The sequence below is a fragment of the Camelus ferus genome, chromosome 10 (assembly GCF_009834535.1).
Source record: "Camelus ferus isolate YT-003-E chromosome 10, BCGSAC_Cfer_1.0, whole genome shotgun sequence".
Taxonomy (NCBI): Eukaryota; Metazoa; Chordata; class Mammalia; order Artiodactyla; family Camelidae; genus Camelus; species Camelus ferus.
The window spans coordinates 9,141,348-9,166,133 of NC_045705.1; the positions used below are offsets into that span (position 1 = coordinate 9,141,348).

At 39.4% G+C, this 24,786-nt stretch overlaps 1 protein-coding gene across 1 annotated transcript; it reads right to left on the minus strand.

The window, feature by feature from the left end:
• Nucleotides 1-735: 735 nt before the first annotated feature.
• MED17 (mediator complex subunit 17) lies at nt 736-19,570 on the minus strand. Its single transcript, XM_006186499.3, has 12 exons — nt 19,085-19,570; nt 16,613-16,779; nt 14,631-14,850; nt 12,767-12,903; nt 12,583-12,667; nt 12,084-12,236; nt 10,461-10,591; nt 9,469-9,653; nt 7,126-7,263; nt 3,936-4,053; nt 2,321-2,480; nt 736-1,285 (listed from the first exon to the last, which is right to left on the minus strand). The coding sequence occupies exons 1-12, from the start codon at nt 19,332-19,334 to the stop codon at nt 1,074-1,076; spliced, it is 1,956 nt and encodes a 651-aa protein (XP_006186561.1). The 5' UTR covers nt 19,335-19,570; the 3' UTR covers nt 736-1,073.
• Nucleotides 19,571-24,786: the final 5,216 nt, after the last annotated feature.

The following is a 24,786-nucleotide window of genomic DNA, read 5'->3' on the forward strand; positions in this document are numbered from 1 at the left end:
TCACAGTCATCTTATAAATTATTAAAGGGATATCTTTTAAAAATGGAAAGCCTTACTCATAAGGAAATTACTACCTAGAGATTATTTATGCAAAAGGCCCATAAGCCTACATCTCTTATGAAGGGAAGTTCCTCAGACACTTTTTAGGACTGGGGCACTATTTCCAAGAAGTTCATGTTATTTGCAAAATGTATTCCACTTATCCATTAGTATTTTCCCTGAGAAAAAGCTGAGAGCTAATGGAATAAGACAGGGCAAACCTTTAAACAGAAGAAGCAACCCAGGGCTGCTGGCTGAGGCTGGGGACTGCCAGCAGCAGGGCAAGGTGCGCGCGGGCAGGGGTGCGGTAAGGGAGTGAGGTCACTCAGGTGGGAGAGCAGCCCGAGGTACAATCTGCCCCCCACACCTGCAGCTGGAGCTCTCTAAGGAGCTTCTCAGAGCACTAGACCCAGGCGGGCGTGAGGACGACAGCTGAGGAAAAGGGACTTAACTCACTAGTACAAGAGCTCGCTTTTACAGCTGTGGTGGGGAGGGGAGGACCGGCTCCTCGTGCTGGCATGCACCCTGTAACACTTCAGGAAAAGGATCTGCTTCCCTCAGTGTGAGGGAATTCTTTCCTGTATGAAGGCTGGGTCTTGAGAGTGTTTAAATATTCTTAAGCAATCTTTAACAAATAGTGGAATGAGACAAGCTGATTAAAGACACAGTTCATTTAGGTTAAGAGCTCAGAGTGTCTGGAATTTTTAACCATATGCTTTATTTGATGTCAACATCAGAGGAATATTTTAAAAAGCAAATTCAAACCTATAAGTTAGTAACATTCCAAATCAACTGCATAAAAAAAGTATTTTACATCTCTCCAAACTTGTGTACCCTATAAATGTACATAAACTTGTGCATTTCAAAGCACTTGTCACTTTTAAAGTGAACGGTCTCAAAATGCTAGGTAAACGTTTGCTAATTATTCCTTTAAAAAAACAAGACTCCTTTGGAAGATTTCTCTTCCTTGTGCTTATAGTTGATCTGCAAACATTTCTCAAGTCAAAGTTTCTGGGAATTGCTCTGGAAAAAAATCATAGTAGACAAGGGCTAAGTGCAGACATAAGCAGCTCCATTTTATAAACAAAGTTTCGGCCTTCCATTTTATTCCACTGAACTTCTCTGAATGGTCCACGAAGATGATTCCATTTGCTATCTTGTAAAACATCACTTTTTGGAAGGTCTTTACACTGGTTACGGGGAAACTGAACCATAATCTTGCTGCCACTTTCAGGGCCATTACGAACTGTGGAGCAAAACCAAAATATTCAATACTCATTTTCCAAGCTAGAAACAACAAAGATCACTTAACCTCATTTTCCACGACTACCAAAACCTTGTTTGTCTATCCACTTGGAAGGTCTTATTTACAAGTGCATTTTCAGTATCAATATGCTAAAAAAAAATCTGCTAGATACGAGGCTGGTATACCTATTCATGAATTACTGTTTGCAAGATGAGAAGTTGGCTTAGATAAATCAAATGTCCTATTTATTTTCAAAACATCATTTATTTTTTTCTGAAACATTTGCTAACCCAATCATTCAATGAGTTGGTTAATATACACCTACTATATGATGAAACGCAAATGTTCAAAATCAGGAAGGGAACGAAGGAAAGATTACTCTGAGTGAAAACTTCAAATTTTAATAATGCTTTAGTATTCAGGAAAGAAAAGGGTATTTTGAAATCCCTATCAATAAAGACCCAGCAATGACCACGCCCGCAGAGTCACAAGCTGTGATCCTATGGGGAAGACTTTGTAATTACCCACTCTCTCAAGTCTTTAGAGCAGGTATTAGAAAAGATCGCACTAAAACCATAAGCACTCCGAATACAATTGTCAACTAGGTAGTATGCGTATATGCCCGTCAAAGTGCCCTACTCACAGTAGGTGCTTCATAAAACACCTCTCTGTTCCATCTCCTGACCATCTTTAGGGTCAGATATTATTCCTGCAATATTTACAGCAGCATATTTTAAAAAGTCACTTCTCCATTAAAAGTTCTAAACTGCAGGAGCAACAATGCTGATGGCAATTTTCAGATAATCTCCTAGAAAAATGTGTTGTCAAGCAAAGCATTTTTTATAATTACTAGAAAGAGAAGTAATAATCTGTTGCTCTGAGTAACAGCTATGAGCAGATAAACGCTCAGCATAATGATGACATGAACTCACCTGTAGCAGAGAGAAATTACTCCTAAGTCTATGTAACTATTAAAGCTAAATGTGAAGGCCCAACTCCCAAAGGTCTCTTGGCATTCAAAGCAGCAGAAAGTACCTGAAATAGCATAGTCGCCGCTCGGGGAGGCCACGGTGATGGCAGAGGCGTTTCCAATGCTCTCCACGGGCCCCAGGCCCACGTGATTACTGAAGCTCAGCACCTGCCAGCCCATCACCTTGGCGAGCTGCTGGACTGCATGCACCTGATGCTGTGACATCTGTGAATGGCAAGGAGACTTCACTGACAACAGCATGGCTTCCCACTTCGCAGTCACTTGACATCATGACTGTAAACTCTCGTTGGGGTTTTCACTGCCTGGCACAGGAACCCCATCCTATGCGTGAGGAACTCTCCTCTGGGTGACTAGCGGGGGGAAAGGAACAGGACCCCACCTTCCACTGCAGAAGCTAAAATAGCCTGATACTCGCTTCCCTGTCCACTAGCAGCTGGAACACAGGCACACAACCTAAACTGGGCCAACGGGAGCCTCCCACCTGGATGACAGAGCGTGGAGCAGCACTACAGCAGCCGCAGGGCACGCTGAGCGCCCTCCACTTACCCCTTCAGGTGCACACTCCCCCCAGCTCTGCCCGGGAGGCTGATCCATAGATCCTTAGTAAACAGACCCTCCTGAAATTATCCCAAGTGAGCCACCGAATTTCCTGTTAAGACCCTGCCTGAGACACAGGTGCAATTCAGAGTACCTCCTGCCACCGGCTGACAAAGGCAGAAGTGTTGGGATGGCATTCCCCTGGCTGTGGTTCTCACCATCCAGCTTCCTTTGATCCCAATCCATCTGCAAGCCTTATTCTCTGGATGGCCATTCAATTCTGGAAGCTACCCAACAGCCTGTCAATACATTTCTCTGTGTGTGCTTAAGCCAACCAAAACCATTTTAGGTGCAGTCAACCTAAAGGGTTGCGATGCCATACCTCACAAATGCACCTTATTTACTTGGCACCACACAAACAAGTCAGTATAAAAGATTACTGCTTCTGGGGGGGGGGGGAGCTGTCAGTATTTTAAAATTTTATGTGAAATGCAAATTTATATTTTACGTGAAAAACTCATTAGCATTTCAAAACCTACCCTTTCTCCTGTAACTCCCAGAACTCAGGATTTCAATGGGTTATGACAACTCCACGAGGAAGGCAGGAAAAATACTGTTCCTACTTTACAGGTGAGGAAAGAAAGGTCCAGAAATATGTCCAGTGTCCCAAAGCAAGTTTGTGGTGGAGCTGGTACTAGAACCCAGCACTTTCCGTCCTGTCCCTTAAGCCCTAACTCGTTCTTAGGGCTTAAGGTGAAAGTATCTCATTTATCACTAAGGAGACTGGTCACTACAATTTTGTATCTGATCCTCCTTACTCTAGTTTTCTTGGGTTAATACTTCTCCACTTTTATGTCGTCCCGGAGGGACTGTAAATCTTGGTAAACGTGAGAAATAAAAGTTTGATGGTCTCAGAACCAGTCCTTCATCTCAAATACAAACTAAGTAGAAACAAACCTAGGACAGTTATCAACATTTTCAGTTAGCCAGTAGGTTGTAAAATATGCACTAGAAATTAGATAGCAGAAAAAAATGGCTTTTTATCATTTTATTTCTTACCTGCTTTGTTCTTTCAATGGTTACAAGAGAAAGGGACTCAAGACTTGTGGTCTGCAACTTTACCTGAGACAGAAGGAAATCCTGCAGCTCCTGCTCCTGATGAGACAGTGTGATTACTCTCCCATCTCTGTGTACAACTCGAATCTGCTCAACTCCAATATTCAACTGCAGCTGGATGGACCTTTATAGACACACATACTGAAGGTCAGCAGTGTTCAAAATTACCTCGTACAATGCCATAAACATTAAACCTTAACCTCACAGAAAAAGAATCTAACAGTAGTGAAAACCTACACCAACACCCATGGGGAAAAGTTTTCTTAGGTTCAACGGAACTATCGGGACTCCCACCAAGCCACCACAGGACACTGAGCACCAATGCACTCAGAACAATACAGGGGAGGAACCAGTGGCCAGCAGGAGCTGCTCCTCTTCTATGGCGTCCCTGCAGCTGTCAACATGGTGGCAATACGCCTTCGTTGCTATGAAGTAAAATCCACATTGAGACTATGTGGGATCTGCCCTGACTTAGAAACCTCATTCCTCACGGGAGCCACATGCTCCTGCAATAGCTTCACAGGCATGGTTTCTGGGGTTCCCACAAGAGACACCGTCCAGTGGTAGAAGTCATCCGATTGCGGGAAATCCAAAGCCATCACTATCAGGTATATGTAATTCCACCTAGTCTAGCTCCATTTTACCAATTTGGGATGATTTTTGCTGGTAACAGTGTTTCCTAGTAACACACATGGCATCTTTCCTTACCAAGTTACCAGGGTACTAGAGCTAGAGAGTTAACCCAAGGTCAAATTCTCATACAGAAAGAAAAAAGGTTTGTTAACTCTTTACCCCTCCTGAAATAATCAGCAAACAAGTCAGAATGTGTACACTCTATTAAGTTGGCTTAGGTCAAACAAAGAAACATAGCCAATGAAAATACATACAGGTCACAAGACTTTTCCAAACCAATTTATAAGTTTTCAGCATATGACATATACAAAGAAACACAAAACTCCCCAAATCAAATCATCTAGATGAACAAATGCAGAAAATATAGCATTATCTCTTTCCACATTTGATAGTAACTTTTTTTTTTAACTTTGTTTTACAGCAGACGTTTCAGAATAAAAACATTTTGGCAACTGTCTATATGAAATTGTAACTCTGATGAATTAATGTTTACATATTCCTTTCCAAGAAAAACATAAAACTCAGATACTTAAAGGAAAAGATTTCTAAATCTAACCAAATTTTTAAATTCTCTTAAACAAAGGTGTCAGGGAAGAGGGTCATATTACTATCGATGGCAGCACACTTATGGCAACCACTCAGAGAAGGAATTTGGTAACAATAATCAAAATTTTAAATGACCCCTTCTTTTGACCCAGCAATTATGCTTGTAGGACTTTATTCTATAGATACACTTGTACAGATTATTTTGCAGGCATCCAACTAAAACGTTCACCAATGGAAAGCTGGAGAGTTCTAAGAAAGAGAATTACCTTCGGCTTTAAATACCGTAAGATGACCGGAAGCTACAGAAGATGAGGAGAAGGGCGTTCCTCACTTCCTTCTACCTCCTGTCCCATCCTGGTTCTGGCAAGGCTACATTATCACCAACCTCTCCTCACAGAAGTTTAGAACATTTACACTGGGTTCTGTGACCGTAATCCCAGTTGTTTGGTCTTAGTTCTAGATGTAAATAATTTAAAATTCAATGCTGATCAATTTTTTGCTTTTCTTCCCATTTGCGCTCACTCTCTTTAACTTTTTATTATGGAAAATTTCAAACACAAACAAAAGTACAGTGTAGTATAATGAAAGCCGATGACCCCATCACCCAGACTTAATAGTTAAAAACAAATGCCAAACTTGTTTCACGTATTTCATACTTTCTGTCCCTCACACCCCCGAGCCACCTCCATTACTTCCTTAGGTAGAGGGGGAAGAAGACAGTGATCCAATCCACCACCTTTTCCTAGAGGTTTCAAGACTGATTCCCTTTGCATTGTATACTCCTGTATCTTCCACGTTTGATCTTTAAATCATGCTCATCTACTGTTTTTCACTTTAAAAAAAACAGTGAATTAAAACCTCCATACTAAAATACAGCATTATAAATGTACTCCATTCCCTCTTCCTCAGGGTGATTTTGTTTCCAGATGTGTTTTGCTCACTGGCGAGACCACTGTGTCTAGGTCTGCCTGAAATAAAGCAACGGAAGTTTGAAAAATAAAACATCCTCACAGACCCTGATAAAGGTTTGCTGGTGGCTCTCAGACTGATGTGGGGAAGGGGACTCAGCTCCATCTTTCCAGTGGTTACATTTCAAAGAGGCTCAAACGGAGGCCAAAGATGCCTTTCATGGCCACTAGCTAACTGTATTAACTTGTTCTCCCTCCTCCTCCCCGTTTTACTGAGATGTAATTGACAATGTCACTGTACTCATTTAAAGTGTACAACATGATTTAATATCTGTATATGTTACAAAATGATCAGCACCACAAGTTTCATTACCATCCATTACCTCACAGGGTTACCCACTTTCTTTTTCTTGTGATGAGAACTTTTAAGATCTACTCTTTCTGTTTTTTTAAATTGAAGTACAGTCAGTTTTAAGATCTACTCTCTTAGCAACTTTCAAATATACAACAGAGCATTATTAACCGTAGTTACCACGCTGTACATTACTTCCCTGGAACTTATAAGTGGAAGTCTGTACCTTCTGACCACCTTCACCAACCCCCCACCACTGGCACCACCAGCACTACACATCTGTATATTCACTTGTGATTTATGAGTGTACATCAACTTTTTTCAGGATGCTGGGGACAAAAGTCATCAAAGACATCATTAACAGCTGGATGAGACACAAAACTTAGGCTGTTTCAGGCACACTATGAAAAGCACAGGCTCTATATAAACGGCCCTCCTGACTTCACATGCTCGTGCCGGCCACAGCCTCCAGGCAAGAACTGAGGTGGCCAGAGTCTGCAGGAGCGTGGCTGCTTTCTGCCCACGCTGGGGGTCCAGGTTTTACCAGAGCTCAGCTACGTGACACTCACCTAATAGAGACTATATTAGACATTCTTACCTCTCATTTTTAAAAAACACTCTACAGTTGATAAAATTTACTGGAATGCTATGCCACCCTAGCAAACAAAAACCAAAATCTTCATATACTCACTCAGCAATATCAGTACCTAAAAAGCAACTTAACATATTAAACACGTAACTTATTTCTGATACTTACTTGCATATTTGTTCATAACCTTGTGATGTGATTAAAACTTTCACACTAGATTCATAAACATCATTAATATTTGACCAATGAGCCTGTATCTGAGGATCCTCAATGCGACTTGCTAAGCTGTCAATGGTTGCAGCAGCTCTTTTAAAGAAAAAAAGTTAAAACTTTTATAAAGTCACCTTGTAAAATAACAAGATTATAAATCACTTATCAATTTTATGGATATTTGAAAACCAGATGAATACTTTTCGAAAATACCACCATTTGAAAAGCAAAGATTTTAAAGGAAGGTGAGATGCCGCTCTGATGTACTGTTCCTCAGCTTCGCATCACGATACATTCTCATGAGAAGTTTATTTCCTTTTAACTCCATTTGTTTTCCCCTACTCGAAAAATCTTACCAGAACACAAGTGAGAAGGGTACTTCTAGGGTACTAACCTCAGCTCTATAAATATAAATTATTCATAACTAGCATCAGTTCTTGATCCCTGGTAACAAATGACTTGGGACATAACCACACCTGAGACCCATTACTGTCATGGAATTATAATCATTTTCAAGAGAAGCTAGAGAGACTTATTGCATAATTAAAACCTATACTCCAAAAGTAAACACGTAAGTGAGAACTAAGATTCATCAAGTGCTAATTTTATACCAAATACTGCAATTAGTGCTTTCATGAATTACATCATTTAACCTTACTCACACAATAATAGATACTACTGTTATCTCCACTTTTCAGCAGGTAAAAAAGCAGTTTAGCAATGCTGCATAACTTGCGTAAAGTTACAACAACTGTTTGGGGCACAAAAGCTGAAAGCCTAACTCGAGAGCCAATAATCTCTCCTTTATATTTTATACACACTAATCAACAGCCCCTGCCTAGAACCAAAGCATAAGTTATGTAAGTTAACCAAACTTCTGGAAATTTTGTTTTTAATATCTGATTCTAGCACTTTATCAGAAAGAGAAGGAAAAGCCGGGAGGAAATGAGAACAGCCATTTACGGACAAGGGGCTTTTACATCAATGGGCTTGGGCTCTGCTCTTTTATCCTGCTTCTGCTCTAGTACTGGTTTCTTTCAATCCAGTCTTTTTTGGGGGGGGGGTAGGTAATTATTTATTTTTAGAGGAGGTACGGGGGATTGAACCCGGGACCTTATGCATGCTTAGCACCCACTCTACCACTTGAGCTATACCCTCCCCCTTCTCAATCCAGTCTTAATTTTCTCTTCTGTGATTTGTTTCCCTAGCAGTGATTCAAAAATTTCTACAGCAGACAAATATGTGCATGAGTGTTCTTCTCAGGACTACATCTACCAACAAACTGGAAATTTAAAAATATTTAGCAATTGAAAATTGGTAAAAGAAATAGAATAGTCACATAATGGGATATTACAAAGCTATTAAAATATCTTTGAAGGCAGTGTATAAAATTTTATACCAGATTTGTTTGTAAAAGAAGAGATACACATGCCCTGACACATACCCAGCTGACCCACGAATGACAGGCCTGAACTGCATGGTTACGCTTACACAAGGATTTCTTTCGCTGAATACATACTACAGTACTAAGAATCTGTGGTTGGTTGAATCCATTTCAGATAAGGAGGAACTGCCTGCACAGAGGCCAACTATAAGTTATGCCTGGATTTTTGACTGTGCAGAGGGTCAGCACCCCTAATCTCTGTGTTGTTCAATGGTCAAATGTGTTTCAAGATACATGACTATATTAATAGTAAGTCTCCCTGTGTATAGCAGTAAACAGATGGGTTGATATATTTTGAACATTATTTCTATACCAAGGGGGATAAATGGGAATATTTTTAAAGCTTTGCTGCTTATAAATCCTGATTTTTAGCTGTGTAATTTCCAGTGAGTTGCACAACTTTTCTAAGCTTCAATCTTCTCATCAGTAAAAACAGGTTAACAGGATCTGCCCCAGAGAATAGGGATTTATAAGTCAACATATGGAAAAGTGCCTTCCAAAGTCCTAAAATGTGCAACAACCAAAAAATATAGAAAGCTGTAAAAAGTTTAAATCAGTTTAGGAATGAGTATCTCCTGGGTGGGCTGAAGTATGGTGTTCTAAGACACATTCCTAGACACTCACCTTCCAAAATTCTGGGGCCAGTGTTAAAAATGATGTATTATATTACATGGGCAATGGATCTGTCTTCCCCAAACTTTACAGGACCACCTATGACCATAAACTCTTATACTGTAGCCACCTCCCTCTCCATGAAAAAAAAAAAAAAATTAAAACATGTCAAAAATAACATACATCAGGTAACTGATAGAGGAAAAAGGACTGCAATTTCAAAGAAAAACTTTGTTCATCCTTACCTACTCCTCAGAAATATATGCTTTGCTTGTTTAATTATTTTTTCCAGAAGCCCTTCACTTGATTGTATTGAATTAATTTCATTTTTATCAAAAGCTTGAGGACCTGAAAGTCTCATTCTCTTGTGGCCGAAAGGTGCACTTGCTGGATGAGGCATCGTGATGGAACTCAGGGTCTGTTTGTGAAACTGTTAACGAGAATAGCCATTTTAAACAACCAACACCCACATATTAAGTACTGCACAATGTTCAATCAAAGCACAGCTCACATTTTGGAAACATGAAAGCAATGGATGTGAACCACTTATAAAGGCAGTCTTGGCACACAGATAAATGTTAACATTTAGTCAATGCTTAATTTCAGTTTGCAAAGAGAAGGGTCCCTCTCAAGCTGTGGTTTTTATTTTAAAAGTTTTAAACTATAAAAACAAATATTCTTCAGTAAGTCCCATCGACAGAACACATGCCAACAGTAGACAGTCACTCCACCATACCCTAGATTAGAGGTTCCCAAACTTGGCTACCGATCAGAACCACCTGAGGAACATAAAAAAATGCTGATTCTTTCACCATCACAAAGAACAGAACTTTTGGGGTGAGGCAGGGGATCTATTAAAAGATTCTTGGAGGACTCTTCTGAAAGTAGCCTAACCTGTGAACCAGCACTCTGGAAATACAGTTCCAGATGACCAGTGTATAAGTAGAGTATGTCCCCAAATAACTCAACTAGCCACCCAATCAGAATCATCTTTTAGCATGCGTTTCTGACACCTCTCTGTAACACCTGTGGTGTATTCCTACTACCGTTAGCAGCCATGCTTGGGAGCAGGACCATATTCTGATCATCCCTGAGCCTACAGCAAGGACCTTTCACATCACAGATAGCGAATGTCACTGCCGTATGAAAAATGAGGACTCAGCCGAGGGGAGCGTGTACACATTCACTGCCCTGGATACGCTTATCACAATGCAAGGAAAAACATTTGTTTCATTACCTCTCTAATGAGTAGATGCAAATTATGCTCTAGGACATAAAGATGGTCCTCTGGACTTTGCTTCTCAGTAGCAGATTTTTGGGATTTCTTATCATTTGAGGAATGGCACAAAGAAATAGATAACTGCAAGCCTGTTTATAAAAATAAGTAGGACAGATATAAACAACCTAAAATATGGAAAGGCACAAACTGTCTGCATAAAGTCCAATCACAGCCCATGCTCAAAAGACACATCCTGAACTTGAAGAGGACCAAAATGACTACTCATGAATACAATAAACTACCACATACTTAACAATTCAAATCTGTTGACCTACAGTGTCACTGCTGACCCTGAGCTGTGCCTAAAGACAAATGAACAGAAGCTATATATATTAACTAATTTGTTTCTTCTTGCTTTTAAATTAAAAATAAAACAAAACACTAAGTTAATATCTGGTCTTACTGACCAGAAGACAGATGTTCTTCCCTGCTCCCATAAAAATCAGGACGAAATTTTTCAGTCCTAAAACCCAGTCCCTTGACAAGACCCAAGAATATACTCAGAATTTATGTAAAAATACAAGTGTAGCTAATTACAAATTGATCTCTAGGGTAATAAGTCTGACTGCCTTTGAATAATATAGTTAAAATCCAATTCCACAAATTTAGAATTATGGCTATTTAATAAATTCAGCATTTTCTAAACAAAAACATTAATTAGAAAAGATGCATGCACCCTGATGTTCACAGCAGCATTATTTACAACTGCCAAAATGTGGAAGCAACCTAAGTGTCCATCAACAGATGAACAGATAAAGATGTGGTGTACATATATACAGTGGAATACTACTCAACCATAAAAAGAATAAAATCTTGCCATCTGCAACAACACGGATGGCCATAGTACTATGTTAAGTGAAAAAGTCAGACAGAGAAAGACAAACACTGTATCATATCACTTACATGTGGAATATAAAAAATACAACAAACCAGTGAATATAACAAAAAAGAAACACACTCACAGATATAGAGAACAAACTATGGCTAACTAGTGAGGAGAGGGAAGGGGGAGGGGCAAAATGGGGGTAGAGGATTAAGAGATACAAACTACTATGTATAAAACAAAAAAACTACAAGGACATACTGTACAACATAGGGCATACAGCCAATATTTGAGAAAAACTATAAATGGAATATAACCTGTAAAAATTGTGAATCACTATGTTGTACACCTGAAACTTCTGTGATATTATACATCAACTAAACCTCAATAAAAAAATTAAAATTAAAAAAATTAAGCATTTTCTAATTGACATCTCATTTAGACAGTAAGACAGGATCCCTGAAAAAATCTTCCACAAATGGTGTTAGCATGGATACCTCAGAGCAACTGTTACTGAGTAATAGCCTTGCTAGTGCAAGTTTTTCACATTTATTGTTTAAAGCCCAGTAGTGACCCTCCTGAGGACACAGAGCAGAGTCAGCAGTGCAGGCTGCGCTGCCCGCTTCACTGTACAGAGGACAGCGTCCCACCTCTTTGCTCTTACTGTTGCTTCAACACACCCCATAGCTACCCTTTTTGTCCCGATCCCAACCCACAAAGTCTTAACTACAAATCTCAAAAGGGCAGGCTGCTCTTACTTGGAAAGGGCTGAGAGATAATCTGGTTTTTCACCACAATGTGAGGGATCTGTGATTTAATTTGAACAGCTTCCCGAGAGAGCTGTGCAAAAATTTCTTTACATAATAGAACATTTTGTGCTGCTTCTAATTTCGTCTGCCAGTGTGGGGAACCTGAAAGACAGGGGATGTATGTACAGATTAATTATCCAATTATATCAGGCATCAACTAGCTTAAATGATGATCTGAATACCCACGACAGAAGTTCAGGAAACATCATATTACAGCACATCCTTTCCAAAATATAAAGATTTTTACTTCTTTCACACAGAGAAAACTGGTAAATAAGTTCAATCTTTAAAAAAATATTGCACAGCTATTCACTAATAGTTAATTAACAAGTTATAAATACATTTCCAATTGCTCTTACTTCAAAGTACCTATTTTTCCTGTATTCAGTTTATGTGTAAATGTAAGCTCAGATAAGACCAGAAGTTAGAGGACAGAACATAACTGTACCTGGTTTGGATTTAGGCAAAGGTCGTTTGAAAAGGTTAACTGTGCCCAGATCACCTATGTCTGGAGCCTGTTTTTGAATCGAAACCTATGTGACAATAGTAATACAAAAACAAAAACAAAAAGTTAGCAAATTAGCCTCTAGGCTATTAATAAGAAATTATTTGAAAAATACTTTGACAAATACCTTGATATATGCAGACCCTTCTAAATCACTAGGAATTTGGACATCAAGGGGACAGTAATCTTCAGGTATCTTCTTATCCAGGTCAATATCTGTATTCTTTATTACTTCAAATGTACCATGATGGGGAAACAGGGATCCTAATGGGGTGTTACAAATAGGAAAGTCAAAAACTGTTAACACAATTTAACACAAATTATGAAGTATATAATAACACTTCACATACACATCACTGAGGCATTAATTAAGTTCCCACCAAAAACGTGTGTTTCAGGGCAAGGGAGAGGCGTGGTAAGCAAAAGGAAGAAAGGAAGCAAGAGAAAAGAGTTATTTAACTTTAAAAAAAATACACTTTAGTCTAATGGCATCATTATAGTACAAACTCCACTGTCCATCCAAACTATTTTATTCCAATGGACTTTTGACAAAATTAATATAATTCTAGAACATACTTCCACAGATAAAATCTTTGGAGATTAAACATTCTGGAGCTCAGTCTCTGTAATAAGGTTGCAACTGAAGGGTTCTGAATTCAAAAACAGAAGGACAAAAGGACACTGTATACACCACTCTCTTTTTCAACCAATTCCTACTTTCATGTGAGGTCTTCCTGTGTATGGCAGACGTTTGGGGAAGTGGTGCTGGGCTGCTGAATTATCTGAGAAATGGATAGTTAAATGTAACGTTAAAACAAGGGAAGATGTTCAAGATTTTCTTCCAGTTAAAACCAGAATGTAATCAAATCCTTTTATAACACAGGTGACTGTCTCATAGAAAGAAATTGGGTGAGGTTCTTGTACATAATTAATTGTTGGGAAGAACTCACAATGTCCAGAGCCAGAAAGTACTGCTTCTACAGACTACCTATTAAAATGTAAAAACGTCTTGTCATCTTCATTCATCTTTGTGATGAAACATGACCTTCAGAACTCAAAACTTTCCAGCTCCCATCAGTGCTGAGGCACGGAGGTCCTCTAGTATTTGACTTAACCACTTCAACCTATCTTCCCTTAATTTTAGGGTAACGATGGCTTGCTCTGGCAAATGAATCCTTTAAAAATATCACTCAGTACTATCGTTATCCCTGTGATCACAGCCAGCGTGCCTTGCTTTTTTTAATCCCTTGACATTCAAAGTTCTTACCCCATTGAGCTGTGAATCTTATGAACTTTTGCTGTCTAGCTCCTCTCAATACACTTCAGCAGCTTAAAGACTACCATAATTATCTCAGGAAACCTACTATTACATATTACAGCTCGACAACAAAGAATTTATACCAAAAGATGTGAATTCAAGATATCAAACTCTGGTATCCTCCAACGAAGGATATTCCTAACCAAGCGCTGCAGCCTCAGTTGAAGGGGGAAAAAAGCAGGGTGAAGTGTTCTCACCATCCTCTCTCTTCACCCAAGGCGTGACAACGGCTTAGCAGACTCAGGGAGAAAAACAGAATAAGGAAGAATAGAAATGTAACAGAATAAGGAAGAATAGAAATGTTTCTTTTCTCCTTTTATGCCCAGTTTTTAAGGACTATGGGTAAGCGCCTGATTTAGGAGTCTAGTAATACCTCCTTGTTCCTAACTAAAATGTTAATTATGGTTCAAGGTGTGTTAGCACATAAACCCTGTCTCTGAACTTTGTTAGGCATACCTAACATGTTTTCAAATTAAATATAAACTATTTATAAAAAGGTTATTATAAGTGTAATTTTAACTTTTTCAGACTTACGTATACAGAAAATAAAGCTTCAAAATGTAGCATAATTGAGAAACAACTATTATAGAAGAATATATAACATTACAAGCAACCCTTTATAGTTTTTGACAATAGTTAAAAAGCAGAATTTTTTTCTAACAATTATCTATACCTGCACTTCTATAGCTCAGATCTCCAAGAATCTTATCTCCAACTTTCCGAAGCTTCCAGTGTTGCCTGAGTCTCAAAAGCTCAGAGTTGAAGTCTCTCTGTAGCTTGTTTTCTTGGTTTTCAGTAACTGACTTAGTCAGTCTTTCTGCCCCCTTCAATAGGATTTGTGCTGCTCCAGCAAGTGACTTCTTTTTAGATATCAACTGCAACGTCTGAGGATTCTACAAAAACAATCCCCAAGTGCAGTTCTGTATTATTTTTAAATGATTTCAAAATGATACATTTTCTCAAAATACCTACTCAAGACAAAATGTACAAATTAAAGGAAAGCAAAGAGAAGGGGGAAAGCACATATAACAATGATTTTTTAAAAAATAGTAACCTTAACTTATGTCTTTGGTCAACTCAAATAAAGGCTTGTAATAAACCAAAAGACCTATAACTCGGAACCAACATGGCATCAACCCCGCCCAGCCTGGGTCAGGTGCCCTCTCTCTCCTGCCATTCCTCTATGTATCCCGCTCTCCACCCCACCCACATGCACAGCCTTTCCAGGCACTCATTACACTTCTGATTAAGGTCTATAATCTCTGCTTGAATGTCACCTATGTAACAGTGGAAACCACTATATCCACAGACCCAAGAACAATACCTGGCACATAATATTTGATTTAATAAATAAAGAAATGTCTCCAATGAGTATAGCCATAAAATTATCTTGTATTACAGCAAGCCACTAAAGCGCCTTTCGAATTAAGTCTGAAGTTATGCAGCATTAATAATAATGTACTTCACTGAATGCTGATTTTTGGAAAACTGATGAGAAATCAAAATCTATGTATTATATATACATACATAAATATCCATAATCACTACCAATTTGTGTAGACATACTTCCAAAAAGTCAAGTTTAATAAAATGTTTTCTGGCTGTATAAGAGTCAAAATAATAAAGTTTCATAAGAAGTGTCACAATAATCTTTTGACCATATTAGGGAACCTAATTCTGAATTCCTGGAGAATTCAAGAAACTCCCGAAGACTGTTTGGAAGAGGCACAGAATGGCGGGGAAGGCGGTGGTCTACGAGTGAGGGGCTGGAGGTCACGTTTTGGCTCTCTAACCACTGGCTTTACTCCAATCTGAGCACATCCCAGATCTCTCTGGACCTCAGCTTTCTCACTGTAAAATGAAGGAAGCAGACTGAATGATCTCTTAAGTCTTCCACACAATGTTTCTGGATTCAGAAGCTTTCACCATGTTAATAATTATATTCCATTAACTTTATTTACAAATGGGTTCTTACAACCGCTGCCTCCTCTCCATGCCACCAACTAGGTCATGGTCTGTGCTAGTTTTCCTTAAGCACCAACTTAGTGGCCTCCCCGATTTCAGACTCTCCATCACCAAGTCATCCTTCTGCTGCCTCCCTTTCATTTTCCAATGTTCAAAACTGAATACATTTCCTCAATCTCAACAACTCTACCTACCTTTAAATATCCTCCTCCACCATCTGGCCATTCTAACTTTGCTAACCAGGCCCTAAAAAGTGGTATGGGGGTTGGAGGGAGAAGACTGAGACTGAGAGAGAGAAATAACTTGTTCAGGGTCACAGTGCTAGTGAGGGCAGAGTTAGGATTTGAACCCAGGTCTTGACTCCAAAGCCCTTTTACCATTGTACTTTTGGTAAAAGGTACATATTACAGACCAAGGATCCAGGCTGTAAGAAATTTATTAAGACTTGGGAACCTTTAAAGTACTACATTATGAAAGAAATGTAACTCTTTGAGGGTCACAGGTATACTAATAAAATAATAGATAAAAGAGATGCAGTTTTGTGCCTTTGTTTTGAACTAGTCTGCCTTTAAATCTTCATCTGTACTTAATTTTGCCTGGAAGGAAAAAGGAACAACAGGCACACAGCCTAAAAGATGGTCCTGGGACCTAATCAAATGGCACCATTATTCAATGAGAGCCCACAGATACCTGTTTTGGAGGAAGTGCATCCTGAGAGACGGGATCGAGAGTCATAAATTTTTTGTCCCTGACAATGCTGAGAACATCATAGAGAACACACATCTCTGTCAGGGCACTTCTTAAATTGTTCCTCACTGAATCCCAAGGCCAAAGGGAAGGCTGAAATTTCACCAACCCTAAAAGGAGAAAGAAAAAAAGAAATACACAGGTATTAGTTACACTGAATAGAAGACAGAAAGCTCATGTAGAGGTTTAAAAGCACTAAAAGAAGAAATAATGAATTCTATTTCAAATTGTTCCCTCTATTATCCCATTCTCTCTACCCTTTCTTGAATCTTTAACATTTAAGCCAGAATTCATACATAGCAAATTAAATATGATATATGAGTTCCAAAGTTAAATCTAACATTACAACATGATAGGTAGACATTCTAACATCTTTTTAAATTTATACAAGCCTTCTTAGTAACTTTCTTCCAGCTTTTAAAACCTAAATAATCTGCCCTCTTGGCGCAGCAGGCAGCGCATCAGTCTCATAAAACCTAAATAAGTAACTGTGGAGAATTTCCAATACACAAAGACAAAAAAATAAAAATAACCTATAATGGTAGCATTCAGATATTAAACACTAGTAATATATCTTCTAACTTCGTAATCATTTTAAAAAATTAAATTTCATGAATAAACACTCACTATACAGAGTTCAAACTATAACAGAGTTACAGAGTAAAAAGTGAAAGTTTTCCTTTATACCCCTCCCCTGATTCTCTCTCCTCCTGACAGGCAATTACTATTAACCATTGCGGCGTACCCATCCAAATGTTTTTCTATGCATTTACATATACATATCCCCATTTTCCAATAACTTGCTTTCCACCCTCCAACTCAGTCTGTCCTAGAGACACTTCCATGTCAGAACATACGGATCTACTTCATTCTCTTCACACTGAATGATATTCTGGTGCATAGATGTACAGTAAGGTTAACCATTTCTGTTTAATGGACATGTATGGTTCCAACAATGCTAGTAGTGGTTAACATCTTTAACACAAATCTGTGTATAGGTCAACTTTTTCTGTAGGTTAAATTTTGAGACGTGGTATCAGCGGTCCAAAAGAGATGCATATTTAAAGATTTTGACACATACTAAACTGCAAACTGTCTTCCAGAAAGGTTCTACCAATTCACCCTCCCAACACTGGAAATGAACAATCTCTGAAATTTCTACCAATCTTACTCATGAAAACAGTATCCTAATGATGATTTCATTTTCATCCCCCTACCAAAGAGATCTGAAGTCTTTCCCCTGTGAGCTGTTTATGTATCTCTGCCCTGGTTTTCCAATGAGTTCTCTTTTTCTTTTCAGTTTGAATGAACTCTTTGAATATCAGGGCTATCAACCACTGTGTGTCATATGTTTTGCATATACTTTTCCCAGTATGTCATTTATCTTTTTACTTTGTTTATGGCATCTTTTCCCATTATTATTTTTAAATTTTATGTAATTAATATACCTATCTTTTCCTTTCTAACTTCTGTTTCCTAGCTTGCTTAAGAAAGTCTCTCCTACTCCCGAAGTTATGTGATTATAATTTCTTTTCAATATTTTGTTTTATTCTCTCCATGTGCATTTCAATCTTTGTAGAAATATTTCTGTGTGAGGTATGAGGTAGTATTTACCTTTTATTCCCAAATGGGTCCTTAATTGTCCCAACACCACTGGCTTGAAACCCTTTAAATTTCCATTTCCACGGGGTTTTTGCACGTAAGTAAATCAAGAATTGTTAATATTTTTTATTCTTGTCAATGAAAATCCAAAACCACTCATACTTTTCCCATAGTTCTCTAACTAGTTTCGTATTCCCTATAATCCCTACTATATATAGCACCCAGAGTAATGGTTTGCAAACAAAATCATCTGTCTACTTAAAATCCTTCAAAAGCTTTCAGTTGTCCTTCTAATAATAGCCAAATGCTTATCCTGGCCTGCTGGCACTTCATGATTTGGTCCCTGCCTCCCTCTTAGATCTTATCACATACTCCAGTCAATACAAATGTCTTTTCAGTAGGTGTTACTATTATCACCCACCTTGCTTGCACAGGGAAACAAAGTAAATCGTCCGAGGTCACACAGCTAATATAAGACAGAGCCGAGATATGAAGTACAGGGCTCTTAACCAGAGCGTGCCATACTGCAGGCGCTCTATTAAAAACTTAAAACAATTCATCAGTGACAGTGTCTCTCAAGTGCTCCCACTCGAAGAAATATGCAGAAGAATAAGGAGTATTAAGAGTCAAGTAGTGCCGAGCTATTTTTAAAAGTGCCCAGCTATTAAAAAAAAGATGATGAGCACGACTGCTTTCAAAATACTCCCACGCACAGCATCTCACCTGGCACAGGAGAGGCAGTGACACTACCTGGGCGGGAACCGGGACCCCCAGACGGGCCCTGCGGACTCGAGGAACAGACACGGGCCTTACCTTCCTCGTCGTCCTGGTCCGCGCTGGACCCGGCGCCCGCCCAGTCCTGCGCGTCGCCGTCGGCCCCCGCCGCCTCCTCCTCCTCGGAGCCCGAACCCTGGCTGAAGTCGATCCGCTGGGCCAGACGCGCCAGATTCTGCGACATGGACAGCGGCTGCAGGTACGTCTCGGTGCCATCCAGGCCCACCTCCTGGACCTGCTTCTCGCAGGCCGACTCGATGCTGATCCGCACAGCGCGCACCCCGGACATGCTGGCGGCGTCTGCAGGGCCCCCGCGCCAGCCAAAAATTGAGGGAGGAAGCAGGGGCGCCTCCGCAGGGAGCCGGGAACCAGGGAACTGCAGCCTTGGAGGACCCTCAGGAAACCAAACGCAGCTTTAGAGCCGAAAACAAAGACTAGAGCGCTGCGGTTTTCCCAGAATGCGCTGCAGGACCCTCCGCCCACCCCAGCTCGGAATCTCGCGGAAGGAAACTGGCAGGCGACTAAGCCTCGCACTTCCGGCCGAGCACTTCCGGTAAATCCTACTGCGGCGTTGGGAAAAGCTTCCGGGTCTGTAAGAGGCGTGGCCGGAAGTGGGAGAGAGGGGGCCCAGGTGCAGAGAGCGGGAGGAGGTAGGTACCTGGCGTTCTACGTTTTAAGGTGTTACGTGTTTAAAAGTGATGGAGGAAGGATGAAGAGAGCCGAGGAGAGGTAGGGAGAAGGAAATGACCTTAGCAACGAGAAGCCCTCTGAGAATGCTGAGATTTGAGGGCTTAAACCTAGAGTAGAAACAGCGTGTCTGAAGAGTTATGAAATGAGGGCATAGTTTGAGGAAAACAGTTGTGCTTAACGCTACTTAAAATTATAGTGAATAGTTTATTATCTGTTTTGCCGTTAGTTGTAAACTGCATGACGGCGACTCTCTCAGCAAGCACAATATCAATAAATTACTAGCAGGTAATGTGCACGTAAAGTTTATTTCATGCCTCAGTGGCTGAGAATAAGTGATATTTACAAGATCAAGAGACAGTGGTATAACTTCAGTTGAGTCCCCACGAAAATATTTTTATAATAATTCTACAGGGGAAGATGGATTCCTTTATTTGACAAAACTCTACTTAATTTAAGGTAGTATGTATATCATTTATCATGAGTCTTTCCAAGTTTTGTGCTGACCAAGATACATTTAAATTTTTGAACTACTTTTTAAATGTATTTAAGAAAATACGGTTGCCCTTGTGTTGGTTTCTACTGAATATGTGTAGTGTGTCCTGGGAGTGTGAATTTTCAAGAGGGAACCTATTTTTGGCAAGCTTAGCTGTGATTCTGTTGGACAATTATGTTTGAGAATTACTGTACTTTACGCATAAATTTGTAAAAATTTTTAATACTTTATTTCAACATTTGATTAGTATTTACTGTGGGTTCTATTTGTGCCAGTCACTGTGCTAAGTGTTTTGAATGTATTCCTTATTTAGTCCTTATAAGGTGCTTGTACTTCTGCAGTTCTGCTGGGGCATCTGCTGTCTCAGCTGGGCTTAACCTGATGGCCAGCTGGTCTAGGCTGGGCTCATCTGGTTGGTTCTACTTCAAGTTATAGGCCTACAGGTCATTCAGAGGACTCTGTGCTGTGTGTCTCTTATGCTTGTTGTACTAGCAGGCTGCTTAGGGGATGTTGTTTTCATGGAGATGGCAGAGGTTCAAGAGCTGAGCCTTGCCTACATCACATGTCTAAAATCCACAAATCCCAACCACAAAAGTCAGGGGTGGGAGAGGGGTTACATCCAGATGTTTTAGTTGCAGAAACTGCAGTTACATGGAATGGGGTGTGGATAAAGGGAGGAGCGGGGCCACAATCTGGCACATATGGAAAATAACCCAATTGTGTATCCTTATATCACACCCTAAATAAAAATAAATTCCAAATGGATTGAAGATCTAAGTGTAAAAAAATGTAAGTCTTCTGCAGACTCAGATACATATGAGAATAAGCCCTGCTTCCCTCTAAGCAAAAAATATTTGTCAGATTTTGAGGGTTCACAGAGCTCAGCTCTTCCAAAAGGAAGAACTGAACTCCCTCCCCACTCCCACCCCCTCCATCTTTCAGCACCAACGTCACAGAGGTCAGTCAGCAGAGGAAGCAGAGGTCTGGCTAAATTAAAACCCCAGAAGTAACACGTGGAGTCACAGATTCTAAGCAGAGGTGGCCTGAGTTTTATTTAAAATGCAACCCATCCCCAACCCAGCTCAATCTCTTGATTACAATGAGATAATCACTCTCACTTTATCTGCCTAACAAAAGAAAGGTGGAAACCCTCACTGGTGGAAGATATTATCTAGTAGTGGTAGTAGTAAGAGGCAAGAAAAGAGTGACTGATAACCAAAAACAAAAACAAATAATAGGAACATATTCATGAATGATCAAAATATTGGTGATGGGAGGCAAGGACTTTAACAGATTAATACGTTAAAGAAAATAGAGGAAAATGGACAAAATGGATGAAAAGATGAGTTTCACCAGAAAATTTCAATCCATAAGAAAAGAATACATTCTAGACTAAAAATAGCTGAAATTAATTACCCATAGAATATGTTTACTAAGAGATTTGACACAGCACAGGACAGAATTAGTGAACTCAAAGATTGGTCAATAGGAAAACCCAAAACAGAATAGAATAGAGGGTAAGATAATTTGGAATGACCATCAAAACTCTTGCAGACATTAAAAGGCTAATGAGGGGATACTGTGACTAACACACCTTTTCCTGTTTCCTCTGGCCACAATTACCAGTTTTTCTTATTTTTAGTGCCCCACACCCCAGGCTGTAATGCAGTTCTTCTCACCTGGGGCCACTCCAGATGAAGCACCCAGAGAAAAGAGAAAAATGGAACCACAAGAGGCCCATTTCTGGATTCCCCTGGAATCGTTTTTTCTTAGTGTTTTAGGTAACAGCTCCGTTGAGACCACTGGTGGAGCAGTGATGCTCTGATTGCATTGGGGCTAGCCTTTGGGCAGGGCCAAGAGACAAAAAGGAAACAAAAGACACAGGAAAAAGAGACTTTCACAGTGTGGCTTGCTGGGGCTCCCTTTCCTGATTCTCTGGCCAAAAGGACTAACTCTTGGGAGTTTTTGCTGTCCATGTCCATTGAAAAGTTCTGTAACCCAGACTGCCTTGGGTAAAAGAGGAAAGAAAAATCAGGAAACTCATCATCATATTTACTGATTTATTTAATTGAAGTGTAGTCGGTTTACAATGTTGTATTAATTTCTTGTGTGAAGCCTAGTGATTCAGTTATACATGTGTATGTATATATATTCCTTTTCATATTCTTTTTCATTATAGACTATTATAAGATACTGAATATAGTTCCCCGTGCTATGCGTTAGGACCTTGCTGTTTATCTGTTTTATGTATTGTAGTTAGTCATCTGCAAATCCCGAACTCCCACTTTATCCCTCCACCCTTCAATCTTTCCCTAGTTTTTTTCTTTTTTCTGTCTGTGAGTCTCTTTCTGTTTTGTAAATAAATTCATTTGTCTCATTTTTATATTCCACATATGAGTGGTATCATATGGTATTTTTCTTTCTCTTTCTGGCTTAGTTCTTACAATTACGATATCCAGGTCTATCCATGTTGCTACAAATGGCATTATTTTATTTTTTATGGCCAAGTAGTATTCCATTTTGTGTGTGTGTGTGTGTGTGTGTGTGTGTCTGTGTGTGTGTGTGTATTCCACAACTTTTTTACCCAGTCATCTGTCGATGAACATTTAGGCTGCTTCCATGTCTTGGCTATTGTAAATAGTGCTGCTGTAAACATTGGTAGGAAACTCATCATCATATTGTTCGTTCTTCAAGTTTTGACCCCCCTATTCAACCGTTCAGTCAATATAGTTTAATTTTCAAGAGTGCTCTGGGAGTTGCTTTCTGTATTTTATCCAAAGCTTGATATTTTGTAATTATAGAAGAAAGTAGGCTGTTGTGGCTTATCCCATCTTGGGCAGTATGAGAAATCCATGTGTTCTTTAGTAAATTTCTTTTTGTGTTCACGGTATGAAGTTTCCTCTGATGTACAGTACCTTACAGGGTAATGCTAATAAAACTTATTACCCTATTTTATTTTAATAATTTGTCCATATATTAGTTGGTGTCTTGCGCTGGACTGGGGCAGGCTGGTAGAGTGCCTGGCACATTGATGGTGTTCAGTAAATTGCTATGAATGAGTGATAGAGCAGGTCACACAGAGGCTTCACAGAGAACCTAAAAGGAAGCTGGGCTTTTAAAACCAAACGCAAATGAGAGTCTGTTTTTAAGTATCTGTGGTAGTGGCAAATATTCGGTTGCTAATGTAACTAATCCAAGAGTTATTCTAAACTTAAAGAAGTCAGTCTTCCTTGCCATAGTTAATACACTTCAGAAAAATAGAATGTTTCAGAAAAATAAGAATGTATAAAGAGAAATGGACCAAAGGTAGGAGTTTCAGGAACAGTAATCATGTATTTGACCAATGAATATACCAGACTTTTTTTGTGAAAAGCTCAGTTTTTAATATTTTATTACTTTAGTCACATAATTGCCTTTATATCCATCAGATTGTATTCATTTTAGATTTGGAGAGATGATGTAAGTGTATCTGATCTCCAAGCTTTTCAAACTGTATCTGCACAAAAGTCTTCACCTGACACGCCTTAAATAATATACTTGAAGAAATGTATATAAAATATATATTTAAAAGGCTAAAGTTTATAAATAGTCATTCTAATATTCCTGCACCCCTCTTTGGAGAACACTGATGGAGGGGAAAATGTTCACACTCATGGGGGGAAGAGTCCCCGGACACTTTCAGAGGACACCTCCCCACCCCACGCACATCTGATACCAAATGGGAAGCAGCCCGAATTTGGGACTGAAGCTAGTTAACTCTAGAACTATTTCAGTATAGTAGAGGTTCTCAGCTCAGGTCCTTAAGGCAGATTTTAGTGACCTCAGGTGTGAACTCACCAGGCAAGCCTGTAGGACAGCTCACTTCCCCCAAGGGCTGTGATTCCTTAGTAATTTAGCCCATCTCACAGCTTCCTGTTAGGACAGGTTCTTGGCAGCTCTGCAGTTTTACACTTCACTTTTCTCACTCAATGCACGCAGACCCTCTGCCTGTTAATCTTGTCTTTTCAGAGCCAAATCCTCTTAACCCTTTACCTACACTTCTTTTATTTTTCCTGTCACTGCATCAGGGTGGACACTTGAAAATTAGGCTTGTCATTTCAGTCATAATATGCCTCATAGGAATTCACTAGTATCTGAGACAAAGAAGTTGGCATATTATGATCCAATCTTACTTAATACATACATATACCAGTACATTTCATAGAAAAGCGTTGCATAATATATTGTTATTGACATTTAATCATCCTTCCCAAAGGCAAATAAAATATCCCCACACTGCATAGTTGTCCCTTCCCATTACTGTCCGCCACTTCCCACGTACTGTAAATAGGGGTGGTCACTGAGCATGCAAAGGATGAACGCCTTAGGAAAAATGGTATTACATATAGGAATGGGATGTCACTATGTTAAAAGAATTCTAACCAAGTCAACAGAACAAAAGGGGAATAATTGAACATTAAATAGTAAATCATCATAATCCTTTCGGTATAAAGTTTAAAATGTTTTAGGAAAATGTGTGAAAAATTAAGTACAAAAGAACATACTTCCAAAAAAGAGA